The 14187-nt window shown below is 41.2% G+C and overlaps 1 protein-coding gene across 1 annotated transcript in view; it reads right to left on the bottom strand.

Moving 5' to 3' along the window:
• WWC3 (WWC family member 3) overlaps positions 1-14187 on the bottom strand; it is a 264566-nt gene that overhangs the window by 9634 nt on the left and 240745 nt on the right. The window contains exons 15-19 of the mRNA XM_089673898.1: positions 13392-13584; positions 12369-12527; positions 11519-11670; positions 6289-6451; positions 3346-3510 (exon numbers count right to left, since the gene is read on the bottom strand). Of these exons, the coding sequence (XP_089530024.1) occupies positions 3346-3510; positions 6289-6451; positions 11519-11670; positions 12369-12527; positions 13392-13584 (832 nt within the window). The remainder of the gene's footprint in view (positions 1-3345; positions 3511-6288; positions 6452-11518; positions 11671-12368; positions 12528-13391; positions 13585-14187) is intronic.

Genomic DNA, 14187 nt, shown 5'->3' with positions numbered 1-14187 from the left:
ATTGCAAGACAACATTGATAACCACTATGTACTTGTATTACAAATTATCCTGGTATTTTTGCTTTGGATCCTTTGTGTAAATTACCTGATTATTCAAACAAATCTCCCTGTTTTCCAATTTTAAACTGATTGTGCAAGTTATGGAAGCACATCAATTCCAGTGTGGTCAGTTTGCTTCTTTGCCTTCTACTTGGGAGCTACAAGATGCTGAGCTCATGCACAGTGGACTGCCATGGGCAGACCTCTGCTGACATGCTTCTCTGCACAGCTCTTCACTGGGAAGATTAGTGTACTGCTGTTTCTCAGCTTGTCACAGCATATTTCTGTCTGCATTTCACACAAGACTGTGTCTGTGCTCTGAGTGAGGCTGCCACGAACACCCCCCCCCCCCCCTACACACTTCATTGTCACAAGGAGACTCCACTCCCACTTTAAGCCCCTATGCAGTAGTCACATGATCACTTATAGAAAAAGATAAAATGGGTATTTATAATATATATATATATATATATATATATATATACACACACACACACATACATACATACACTGCCTAAAAAATTAAAAGAACACTTTTTTTTATCAGAGTATAGCATCAAGTCAATTAAACTCCTGGGATATTGATCTGGTCAGTTAAGTGGCAGAGGGGGTTGTTAATCAGTTTCAGCTTTTTTGGTGTTGATGAAATTAACAAGTAGTGCACTAGATGGGCAACAATGAGACAACCCACCAAAACAGGAATGGTTTTACAGGTGGAGGCCACTGGCATTTGTTTTCCTACTCATCTTTTCTGACTGTTTTTCACTAGTTTTGCATTTGGCCAGGGTCAGTGTCACTACTGGTAGCATGAGGCAATACCTGGACCCTACAGAGGTTACACAGGCAGTAAAACACCTCCAGGATGGCATATCAATATGTGCCATTGCCAGAAGGTTTACTGTGTCTCTGTCAGGGCAGGAACGCTGGAATGGGCAGGCAGGCCTATGGTACGGTCACGCTGCGACTGACGACAGCCACTACCCACAGACCAGAGTCCCTCAGGGCGCGGAGTCTAAGCCCCAGGCTACCCTTCACCAGGGCCCCTGATGGTGGGGATGGACTTGACGCAGCCTGAGACCAGGTCGCAGCCCCCGAGTGACCCCAGCTGCGATAACGACTGCCGCCAATGGCGTACAGCTGGTGGGAGCTAGATGGGAACACGAGTAGAGTAGTCAGACAAGCCGTGTCAATAACAACGGAGCAGACAGTACTAGACGGTAGGCAAAGAATACTCAGGTCACGGGCCGGGTTCAGCAACGGGAGGTCAGGTAAAGGGTTAACGCAGAGAGTAGTCTTGTCCAAGCCGAGTCGGTTACCAGGAAAGCAATGGGAACAACACAAGAGCTTGCAACAGGGCAACATACAGGACACAAGTGCAGAGCACACTTGCAGACAGCAGGTTTAAATGTGCTCAACCACACCCTTCTGAGGAGGAGCCGCAGAAGCCTGAAGGCATAAAGGTTCCCACCATGCTTTGCAGAAAACCAAGATGGATGCCAGCTCATGGAGATGCACAAGCTCTGAAGAAAGGTAGGACCTTGACAGTCTCCCAGCACAGTCTCAACAGCATGAAGGAGATTCCAGGAGACAGGCAGTTACTCTAGTAGAGCTGGACAGGGCCATAGAAGGTCCTTAACCCATCAGCAGGACCGATATCTGCTCCTTTGTGCAAGGAGGAACAAGATGAGCACTGCCAGAGCCCTACAAAATGACCTCCAGCAGGCCACTGGTGTGAATGTCTCTGACCAAACAATCAAAAACAGACTTCGTGAGGGTGGCCTGAGGGCCCGACGTCCTCTAGTGGACCCAGTGCTCACTATCCGGCATCATAGAGCTAGATTGTCATTTGCCACTGAACACCAGAATTGGCAGGTCCACCACTGGCGCCCTGTGTTTTTCACAGATGAGAGCAGATTCACCCTGAGAGCATGTGACTAACAGTTGCCCGTGGAATATTTAGTAGCAAGGAAATTTCACGGATGGACTTATTGCACAGGTGGCAACCTATCACTGTACCACGACTGAGTTCACTGAGCTTCTGAGAGCGACCCATTCTTTCACAAATGTTTGTAGAAGCAGTCTGCTTGCCTTGGTGCTTGATTTTATACACCTGTGGCCAAGGAGGTGATTGGAACACCTGAATCCAATGATTTGGAGGGGTGTCCTAATATTGTTGGCAATATAGTGTAGCTTTGCTCCTAAGGCTTTCATTGGGATGTATTCATTTTTGCAACATGGTCTTGAATGAATTTGTTAGGAAAAACACTTTTTTTGTGTGCAAATTAACACATCTTATTTGCAATCAATAGCCTGCATTTATGGGAGTATTTTGTAGTATAGTGTCCCAGAGAAAATGTTGACTCTCAAAGGAAAGTAAAGGTCTTCTGACAAATCTGTTGGGGTGTACTCATTTATGCTGAGCACTGTAGACCATCATTTGTAGATCCTATAGCTTTCAGGCAAACCAATGAATATACTCTTATTGGGATTTTTTTTTTACCAAGACACATAGCAGAATACATGTTGGCCTAAATTTATGAAGAAATTACATTTTTTGAATTTGGATATGTTTTAGAACAGAAACTAGAAAATATTGAATTTTTTTTGTTTTGTTTTTTACATTTTCAGTCTTTTTTTTCGTTTATATAATAAAAAACCCAGTGGTGATCAAATACCAGAAAAAGAAAGGTCTTTCTATTTGTGTGAAAACAATTATATAAATTTCATTTGGGTACAGTTTTGCATGACTGAGCAATTGCCCGTTAAAGTAGCGAAGTGCTGAATAGCAAAAAAAATGCCCTGGTCATGAAAGGTTACCCCCTTTCCATAGGTCAAGTGGTTAAATATACAGATGTGAATAAAGACTTTCAGTTCTGGCTTCATGCGTAAAGACCTAAATACCAGGACATCTGATCCCTTGTGAAGGGATGGATTGGAGTTCAGATTAGCTGAACTTCTTTTTTAGTGCAAATCACATGGCCAAGAGCTTTGGCCTTCACAAAAGCTGTCAAAACTAAGGGGGGCTCGAAGCAACATTTTTCTCAGTAAAGATGCGTATTTCAGCCTTCTGTTACTCTTTCTATTTGCATTAGCCAAACCGTTAGTCATGCTTTATGTTTACATTTGCATATTGGTCCACTTTTATGGCTTTTCATAGTTTTAAAAGTAACACTTTTGTTCTCTCAATTAGGAACCATATCTGAATCCTGTGGCATGTAAAGGTTTGATTTTCCTACCCTTCCAGTAGTTATTAAAAGTGGAAAATGTTTGGGCCTCAACCAAGCCATTCAGTTCCATGTCACTTACTCTGCAAACATACTGACTTCTTGCACCCGGAGAAAATGTCTGGGAACGGACAATTGTACTGCTGCGAACAAAAGCAGACCCGCGAGACCGGCGACAGGTCCTCTCCTTTTTCATAATATTGACCTCATCTGGAAACATATCTTCAGTATTGGTCTCTTTGTCCACCTGCAATTCACATTAACACAGTACATCAATTCAGCATCAGGCCATGTACTATTTTCCTATAAGTATGTTTTCTTGCTATTGCTATTATTAATGGATTTATTACTATTGCTTCCAGAAAAGGTCTGTTACTTGTCTGTAGCTTTACAGTATGGAGAATGTTATAATAGTAGTGAGACTCTGCAGCAGGCAAAGTCAAGAACGCACAACACTTATTGGCACAGCAGAATAAAAAAGCCATAGGTCATTTAGCACAATATTCTCCACCTACAAATATAATAATAAGGTCTAGGTCAGCTTTGCTTTGTGGTTTTAATGTATCCTGTAGATTAACATTCACTGTGCCTCCTACATCTCATCTTCAATCAGAGTGGTTCCTGATCATGTGATCTTTATTATATAATGGTTCCATGCACACTGGATGCTTCAATCACAAAATAAACTATTCGCCTACAGTGGAAATGTTTCTATTTTAAGTATAATTAAAGGCAAACATTTTTTAAGCTTTGAATAAAGTGAAGAGGGTTAACACATCTATTATTGTTGTCTGTAACCTTGGTGAAAGTGCAAGAAAACCCCAAATTTCAGGTTGTCACCTGAACAGGAACAGAGGGAAAATCTTCCACTGAGAACACTAAATCTGGTGAGGGATTCCCTCACTTTGGAAGGATTTTCTCTCACTTTCTGTTTTGGCTATGGGTCAGGAAGTGAAGGGAAATCTCCTCAAATGGAACACAGATGGCAAAAAAAAAGCTGACAGGGTAACCCTCCCTTACTCTATCCAAAATGAAAAAAATCTGTGTAGCCAGGTGCCAGCTATATCATTATGCCACCTAAGAACACTTACAAATGAGACTACAAGTAATCTTTTCTCACCCTAGTGCCCAGTACTACGATTGCTACATCACTTTCTGTTAGCAGAGTGGATACAGCTCTTGTACAGATGAGGATCCTGGGATCTGTAGTCCTATACGCAGTATTTGCTGTGTTCCTGAGTGCCAATTGGACTACAACTACCAGAGAGAGCTGAATACATAGGGATGCTGGGAAAGCTTATATATTCTACAGCAAGGGACTGCCTAGCTGTCTTGGCCCAGAATTCAGAGCTGAGAATAGCAGGACTGCCGTTCTCCTCTAGAGATAGGTTGCTGGGTACTACTCTGGGATTCTTCATTCCAGTTCAGCCTAGTGGAGACACCGATCGCCACACCGTGATCGCATTAGCTTCTCTGCATCGGGACTGTCACTATCCAGATTTCAGCCAGTCATCATTGCTTGCTGTGATGCTAGGCTGTCAGGCGGTAAGTCTGTAGTTCTCTGTGAACAGCCAAGACGCCTGTGCAAGAATCCTGTTCCTAGGAGGCCATGCAATCCACTGGATAGGACTGGTGAGTGCACAGATACCCAACCTCTTTCTGATAACACTCTAGAGACATTGCATGCAGACACCTTTACACCAGGAGATCTTTGCTTTGAGCATTTGCCACAGTCTATTTGTTATCTTAATTACCATTAATCACTACTGTATATGGCCCCACCATTGCTAGCAGAAGGCAAGGGCTACTATCACATCCTTTAAGCATCTAAGAACTCAAGAACACATTTTATCACACTTTCTTGCATTTTCTATTGTGACACCAGGGAGCTAATAAGTCAACAAGCTTTTCTCCCCCCCCCCACTGCTGCTGTTGCAGTTACATAGTTACAACGTACCATTTGTGACGTACAATCTGTTAACTGTTGCTATTTGGTTATTTCCATTTTATCAATGTTTTGCTTTTGTGTGTTAACTGGGGATATACCTCCGAAAGCTTAATTCTGTGGCCTACTCTTTTGAAGGAGCCTAATGTAGAGGTGTTACTAAAGAATCGTGTCTCTTGCATTAGTAATTCATACCATTGAAATTTGTCTGAACTCAGAGTGTCAGAAGGCTTGCAAGGTCAGGGCAACCACTGGGGACAAGCATTATCAAGGGACCCCTGGGGGTTATCGCTACAATTGTAATGGTTAATTACAATTGCAGTGATAAAAAGAACAATAATACATTAATTAAAAAATATAATTTTAAAATGACGTGTTTTTTTTTTTTACAATTCTATACATCTGTCAGCCCATAATCAAATGAAGCAAAGAAATAGAAGGGTTTATGTCTACAAAAACATATTAAAATGATTTAGGTGTGCAAATTATTCATAACATTATTGTCAAGGCAAAGTGGTTCTAAAGGCAGAGAATTTTTTTGTTTACCTTAATACATTCTATGCTTTAAGGTAAAAAACCTTCTGTGTGCATCTCCCCCACAGCCCCCTCTCCCACTTACCTGAGCCCTATGTCAATCCTGGGCTGTGCCCCAGAACAGCATCCTTTCTCTCTCTCTCCTCACTGACTCAGAGGCAACAGTGGAAGCCTTTGTCTCCTGCTGCTGTCAATTACAGGCAGTTAGGAGGGTGGGTGAGGCCGAGCCCCACTCTGTGTGTCAATGAACACAGAGTGCGGCTCGGGAACACGCCCGCATGAGTGCCCACATAGCAGCTTGGGGGGAGGAGCCAGGAGCGCCAGCAGGGACCCCAGAAGAGGAGGATCAGGGCTGCTGTGTGCGAAACCATTGAACAGAGCAGATAGGTATAACATGTTTGTTTGTTTTTTAAAATATTTTTTCCTTTACAATTACTTTAAGTAAAGAATGCTGACCCTGCCAAATTTGGCTTAGACTTCTAGGCTTCAATGACTTTTGGTCATGACGGAGCTAGTTGGTAAAGTTATGCTGCAATCAATATTTACCTTCAAAGTCTCATTGGTAATCTTCACTGAATCATACAGGGTTGCCTGCCCTGCACACATTGGCCCATGGAGGGCATCACCATACATGGTTTCTGAATAATGTGGACTCATTGGCGTGCTGTTACTGTGACATCCACTGTCAACAGAGTCTGCTTGCCAGCTTCTATAGTACAAAACAGATACAAACATTTATGTTAAATGCTGCTTTTTGTATTCAGAACAAGCACAGTCTGATGAAAAGTACAACTTTTATGAATGGTATTATTTATTCCTCAACTCATTTTAAAAAATAACTATAAGATCTGAAAGAAAAGGGCAATTCAAACTAGGCATACATCACATTAAATATAAATAAGCAGAGTTTACATTCAATGAAAGCTGAAAGATTGTGACTTGTCCTGTAGGACTGAGGTTGACCCCACTCCCTCCCACTTCTTGAGTCTTCCTTTTAATGACTGTGGCTGCCCATCAAATTAAAGGACCAATAAGGAGACTGAAGAAGCAACAGGGCTAAGCATTGGATTTTTTAAAACAAGTTAACATTACCATGTTGTGTCCAGTAGGGATGAGCAGATCTATCTGGCTTTGGTTCTCAAATTGTGGCAGAAGTGTGCAGACTTTGCAGTAAACTTCATTGAAGTCTATGGAGGAGATGGGTGGCTGGGTAATCTTATTATTCAATTCTAGCTATTTGTAGTGCTAATAAGCAAACAAATTTGAAACAAAAGGTATGAGAAGCTAGGCACTCCCATGGGAAACATGTAATAGTAGCAAAGTCAAAAAAATCTGTACACCAGCGAAAAATATTTTTGTATGGCTTTGGAGGGTAGATTGAAAATACGCAAATTAAATTCAAACCATCTTCTGCTGAGAATGTACACCTGATTAGGGACAAAAATGAGAAGAGAGTCAAGAAGAAGGGACTAGGGCACTGGACCTGTCACAAGGAAATCTCCCTGACCAGTGAAGAGCCAGCAACATAGTTATTTTTAGCAAAGACCAGGTCAGAGTATTGAGTCTCAGAAGGATACAGATAAAACAGCAATTATTTGTTCTGGGATACCAGATATAGCGACAGAACAATAATTGAAGTCCTTTCAGAGCATGGAAAGCACCCCATTCAGCTCAAGAGACTGAATTTAAGTTTCAGACATCATGCCTTGAGTCTGGGTTGCAAGACAAAGGAGGGGAAGCAGAAAAAGACTGAGAGGCAGCAAAAAAGAGGAGGCTCCATTGGGGGAATATGACCTGAGGAATTTTAATCAATAATTTAAGAAAAGTAACCTGGCCTGACAGTGAACAGTCATCTGAGCCAGGTGCCACTCCAGACTCTGGGGTGGATCCCGAAGTTGGGATCTTTCCTTAGCCTGGACCAGCTGAGTGACATCAGCAGACAGGGGGCTTCGGTCCACTGTTGGCTGAAAACAGGTCACAAGAGTGCAGAACGAACTGCACTCCTGTGAGCCACAGAAGTACAGGCAAAAGAGTTTTGACTGTATTTCTCCTTTAAATGGATTTTAGTGCACACAAACACAATATAATACCCAATTTATTGTTAAACTATAAAAGATAATGTTGTGCCAAGTAAATAGAAATTAAACATGTCAGGATTTCAAATTTCACATGCCTGTGAAATGGTGACCAACTACGGTGCCTAAAAATCTCCAAAGGCTTAACAGCCTTCACAGATTACCAGTTTACGGTTTGATCTCCCTCTGACGTTCACAGCAATACCTCATATGTGTGCAGGATCTAGGTGCACATTCCAATTTGTGTGTGAGCATAGAGGCAAATAATGGGGGTGCTTTAAGTTTTGTTTTCAATATTATTATTATTTATTTTATTTAAATGTATAATTTTACACTGTTTCTCATTTTTCAGCTCTTTTACTATCACAAGAGATGAACAACATCCCTTGTGAAAGTATGCACAGTGACAGGTACTCTTTCCTTTCAATACATTTTTATTGAAAAATGTTAAATGGATACAGTTTGTGACCACTGTCATGTTTATAAATAAAAGTCTTACCGCTAACAAAAAACTATGACAAATAACAATGGTTGATATGTGAAAAGACACATTAATCAAGTTAAAACAAGAACATTACGGGCAATAGGAGACCATTTCCTACACCTGTACCATGGAATCAGGTATTGGTGGATGAGAGACCAATGTATAAAAAAATACAAAAACAAAGCAAAGGAGTACATAAGAACAAATTGTCCCTACGGAACAGCCTGAAAGAATAAGAAAAAAAAAAAAGGAAGATGAGGAGAAAGAAGCAAAAAGTGGAAAGAGACATTTTAGGACATTTCTTGTAGTGACAGATACTCTTTATTGAGAGATTTCATCTCCGTCCTCCAAAGCAGCCATCGGTTTGATTGGATGCCTGTTTGGCCAGTACAGGCCAGTAAACAAACAACTGAAACCGGAAGTGATGTAATACCTGCTTAATTTGTCACAGAGGTAGGGATGGACGCTCCTCCTTCTCCTCTGTCTGCATCAGGCCTCACTAAGTGTGGCAGTCCCAGGCTCCCAAGTGGAACAGAACAGACTGACAGCAGGTTAGGGGTGGGGGTGGCTTCCATGCCCTATAAAAGTGACTGAGTGGCTGTAGAGCCCACTCACTTTTACATGAAAGCTCATTGCTGCAAATTTTGATAGCAGGATTGGGACTGCAGCTACAGCCCTGATCCTGGTATAACCACTTGTTCCAGAGGGTGTTTGGGTAGGTGGGTTCCTCAAGGAAAGAAAAAGTTGGGGCACCCTGAGAGCTGCAACTGAATCCAAAGTAACAGAACACTCCTAAAGGGAGGAGTGTGAATCCATAGGTACTAAACAGTGTACAGGGATTGGTTGACCCAGATAGTCCTAGAAAGGGACTCTACTAAGTGCAGTAACTCCAGAAAATGGATGAGGAGTAGCTGGCAAAGATGCCAGACACAAGAGCTTAGTTTGTTAGCTATAAGGGTTGGCTAGAGCTCCATACATTTGCTCTAGCTTCTCCAATAAAAGTGGTCCTACCCCAGAGATAGTGGGATTCACTTTATGGGAATCAACACATTCACAGTTTGACATATTAAAGTTTTTGCCAATACAGGATAGAAAGCCACATCAGTTATTTCAATGTGGGACTTTAAAAGGGAGTTCAACTGCCTGTCAGTGACATCCTTAAAGGAGAGCATAGCGTCCACCCTCATGGCGGTCTGCCTTTTCAGGTGGATCACACATGTATCTATGGTGGAAAAGATCATCGATTAATAAGCTCCCCTTCAAAGGGAAATGTTGTGACACAATCTCAGATGAAGCCCAGGTACCTTCAGGGTGTTTTCAATTCTCATAGAGGAAGCAGTAAAATAGTAGATTTAGTGGAAAGATCTTTGCTGTTTTGGGAGCTCAAGGCCTTGAACAACACAAAGTAAAAAATAGGACTATCCAGTTCAACTTGCCAGCCTACCCCAGTCTAATAATGGCTATTGTCGGCAAGGAACATGGATAAGTATAACTTATCAAAAGAGGGGGATAAGAAAGCCAGTTCAAACTGCCAGCCAGTTAGCCAACTATCAAAAACCAAATTAACCTGTCTAAGAACATGTGTTTAAAAACAGGGGTTTTTTCCTTGGACAACACAGACAGATCCTCTAGATGCAGGGTAGTATGCACTGCATCTATAAGGTTTGAAGCAACCCAATGCAAACCTTCTTACGCATATATTTGAAAACGTGTGCAAACGAAACTCCTTGTTTTAATGTGAACTATTAGGGTGATTCAGTTTGTTGCAGGCTGACTGGTAAGTGAGCTGGGAATTTTTGTTTGTTGATTTTTTGACATGCGTTGCCCTTCTATGTGCTCCTTGCTGCAAAGGACAGTTATAAGTTGGAGTGGTTGCCATTTGTTTGTACCCATGCAAATCTGGATTCACTTTAAGAGATTGCAGGGACCCAAACACAGCCTCACCAGAGGTAGACTTCTGAGGTTCTGAATTTTAATAAGAGACAGTGAGAAGAGCCACGAGTCCACAGAGTTGAGATGTTCTGTAGGCTCAGGATGGTGCCGAAGCATGCTTAGAGACTCTGCAAACAAAAAAATGGAAACACTACATGATTTGCAGGTGTGAAAGTGACGCCATGATTCCAGTTCGAAGCTGAAGTGATGTAACACTCTTTTCCTTCGGCTGTGTGATGAGACACATAGCTAATAGGTGGGAAGCCTCACTTTTGTCATTCACTGCTTGCGTTGCTATTAATACAGAGTCCTGTCAGAGCTTGCTGAGCAACAAATAGTGCAAATGTTTGGTGCCTGCTTAGCTGGTTCCTCTGTTAATGAAGTTGCCAATTTATTTAACGTATTATGAGGCACAGTGTCAAAGGTTATGATGACATATACAGTTTCCAGAACACATTGTCTGAAAAGCAAAAGCACGGTTGACATGGTCAATTGATCGAAAGAGACACAAGGACATTGCGCAATATCACAAGCATGAGACTGCAGGCTTGGCTGGCTTAAATCAGGTTTGGAATCCACCCAGAGACTGGCCACACCAAGTACCTTGTAGGTGGACAGATAGAGAGGTTGTATCATAACTGAAATCAGGATGCTGGAATGTGGGCTAAAGTCAACCATACTACGGGATTCTCTTCTGTGTATCTTAGTGAAGACATGTTGCATCCGCTGTAATGTAACTAAGTAAAGAAAGGCCTTAGGTACTCACAAACCTGGGCAGCTGCTGCTGATGAGGGCATGATGCAGATGAAAGTGACTGAGACAGTGTAGGTGGGCAGTGCAAGAGACCAGAGATCCATGTGGTGCTTCAAAAGCAGGACCAGAAGCAGCAGCAGGATGATGTCCCCCTCCACCAACCACCTTAATAGAGAGTTGGTGACCTAAAAACCCCATCACTGGCCTTTATAATCCTGCTGCCACTAGTTGAAAAACAATTCAGTGCATTATGGTTTAAAATAAAAAAACCTTGCCAGGACTGTAAATTTCAAACCCACATGATTTGCTACAAACCAATGGCAGTGGCAAAGCCAAACCTCACCGTGACTTCCTACATCTCTGAATTTACTGAGTACAGTTTACACTGGAGATACAGTATCCTTTGTTTTTGCATTTTTTTCATCCTATGTTCAGGTTTGATTGTCCTTGTTTATGACAAGTCTATTTAAAATTATTTACTTTAAGATAGATATTTGTTCTTTTCTTTAGTGTTTCCAGATGTCACATGTACCTCTCTGAGGTTGCCTCCACTTTGTCTTCTTTGCATTCCATCTCTAGTATCTCTTCCTCAGTATACTCCAGCTTCACTCTCTCCACCTCTAGTTCACGCTCAACTGCTTCTAGCTGAGCTGTTGTTCGAGCTAGTAAAACTGACACAGCATCCTAAGCAAAGTGGCAAATTCAAAAAGTGAATTTAGCGAAAATATTTCTTTAATTGTATATAAAAACATCTAAAAATTGTAACCTAAACTGACCTCAGAATGATCATGTACTGATCTCAAATTAAACAAAAAAACCATAAAGTGTATCCAAACCTATGTACCAAAATGTAATATCCTGCAGTTTACCAGTCCTCTGATGTGAAAGGTGAATTAGTCTGCTGTTTGCAGGGGAGCTTCCTACCTTTCAACTTTTTATTATAATAACCAAGGTATAATAAAAGATAACTGTACTTTTTATTAAATTGTGTAATTGAACCCCTCTTCTAACTGTGATGGAAAGTTTGTCCCTGTGTCTGGGTTGCCATTATTTACTGCAAGTCAGCCTGGCACCGATTTAATCCCCCTGTTCCTCTGGAGTAATGTATTTTACCATTGTGAAGAGATTTGGGGATGATTGATAAAGAATATCATACTCCAGGCAAATTAGCCTTGCAGGGACAACAGTTGGCTGTGGAAAATTGCATGATGCTATTACACACTTTAACACCACAACAGCAATTTGGTCTTTCTTTGTTCCTAAAACAAAGGTGTTATTGGTATTACATACAATGTACCATGGGTTACTTGGTACTATTCACTGTGATGTACCACTACAGTAGAATACTCAGTTCTCAAAGAAGTTTAGAGATCAGCACTTACTGTTTTTGTTTTGTTAGTGATTTCAGATGTTCGAATATAGCCACGTCCATCACCACTAGCTTTCTGAGGCTCGGCACTACTGTAGATCTCAACAGGATACCACTGAAGATGCATCTCTTTTGCACCTTCATAGTCAGTCAAGCTGATCTGAGCAATTCCCTGTGATAATAAGAAACTCTGTCACTGCTTGAACCATTCAGAAAGATTATATAATAAAACCTAATCCCAGACTAATGCCCCTCACAACATGACATTAAAGAGCAACTGCAATTTAAATATAAATGTTTAAATAGTTTCTTATGGTGGAGCTGCTTCCAATATACTTAGAAGAAGACCAGGACAGTCATAACTTACTATGACTAAGAGCTGGTAAAGCGTGAAACATATTGGCCTCTTGCCCAGCTCCCTCTGCCTAATGTCTGTGTTGCTGTTTCATCTTATTTAAGAATGAAGGTGATTCTTAGGATTTGCAGCTGTCCAGATCTTCTTCTAATGCTATCAGTAGTGAGCTGAGCCGGGACTCCAACTCTGGATCAGCATCACTGGTGTGTATTCACCAGCACTAATCAAATATACCTGTTCTACTTCCTGCCTCCCATTTTCTTCCATTTTTGCCTTCACAAACTGTAAATGTTTGTACTTATTTATTTAGATCCTCGCTCATATTAAGATTATTAAATTAATCTTTAATTAAATCCAGTTTTACGTTTCCCAAATTCTATAAATCTACTATTGCGATCCATTCAGTTTTTACACATATTTTCTTGTTTACCATTGCTAAATGTATTCCACCACCTGCATGAGGAAATAGACATGATTTATAGTTGCTTATTAATTGACAATGTTATTTTATCCCTTTTCAGACAAAATTTCAATAAACATACTACCAACGGAAAACATGGAAGTCCTAAGTTATGAAAGTGTCTGAAGGAAGAACAGTTTTTTTGCTTCAGAGGAATATTACTTAGAATCTTTCAGTTTAACATATATGTATGAAGGTATTGTAAGGCAGTATTCACTTACCATTAGCTCCTCCTGCTTGTCAGGGAGTACAGAACATATGTACAGCTGTAGAGAACTCAGATTCAGTTCAGTGGCTTGCATGGGTATTTGGAATATTTCATTAAACATCATTGGCATCTGAAACTCCAGAGCTTTTGAACAGTAAGTGCTTGGTGTAGTGGATTCAAGGGAGGGCAGGTAGACTCTAATTTGACTGTAATATATGTACAAAAGTACATTGGTAAGTATATACAGTATTGGGATACACTGGTATTAATATGATACAGAATTAGTAGTGTCAAAAATTACAATACAAAACAAGAGTGTTGGGAGGGCGGGGGATGGGGGACAAGTAATATAAAAGGTAATAATTATGACAGAATGAGTTGATTGAGAAAGATAATTCCAGTTTTTCGGGATGTGAGAAGTGGAATAGGCTTTGTTGAAGAGATGAGTTTGAAGGTATCGTCTAAAAGTGAAAGGAGCAGCGATAGCCAAAGAAATTAGAACAGGGAGTTCCAGAAAATGGGAGATGCTCATGGAGGTGAACCTGGGAAGAGGCGTAGATGGAGATAGAGAGCAGAGAATCTTGGGAGGAGAGAAGATGTCAGTTTGGATGATATTTTGCAACTTAGGCTACGTTCACACTAGCTTTGTCAGCAGGCATCAGACAGGCATTTGGGAAGCATTTTTAACACTTCTCAAATGCCTATGAAAATTCTGCACATGGCAGCACACAGTGCTGTTCACACTGAAGCGTTAGCGTCACGGCAAAACTGACGCCTCATGTCCAGTCAGGAGGAGTTGAAGCCTCCCA

This window comes from Staurois parvus, unplaced genomic scaffold (assembly GCF_062004578.1).
Source record: "Staurois parvus isolate SC_StPar_1 unplaced genomic scaffold, SC_StPar_1.0 ptg000145l, whole genome shotgun sequence".
Taxonomy (NCBI): domain Eukaryota; kingdom Metazoa; phylum Chordata; class Amphibia; order Anura; family Ranidae; genus Staurois; species Staurois parvus.
Note: the sequence above shows the minus strand (reverse complement) of the source record. Positions and strands in the feature narration are given on the sequence as shown.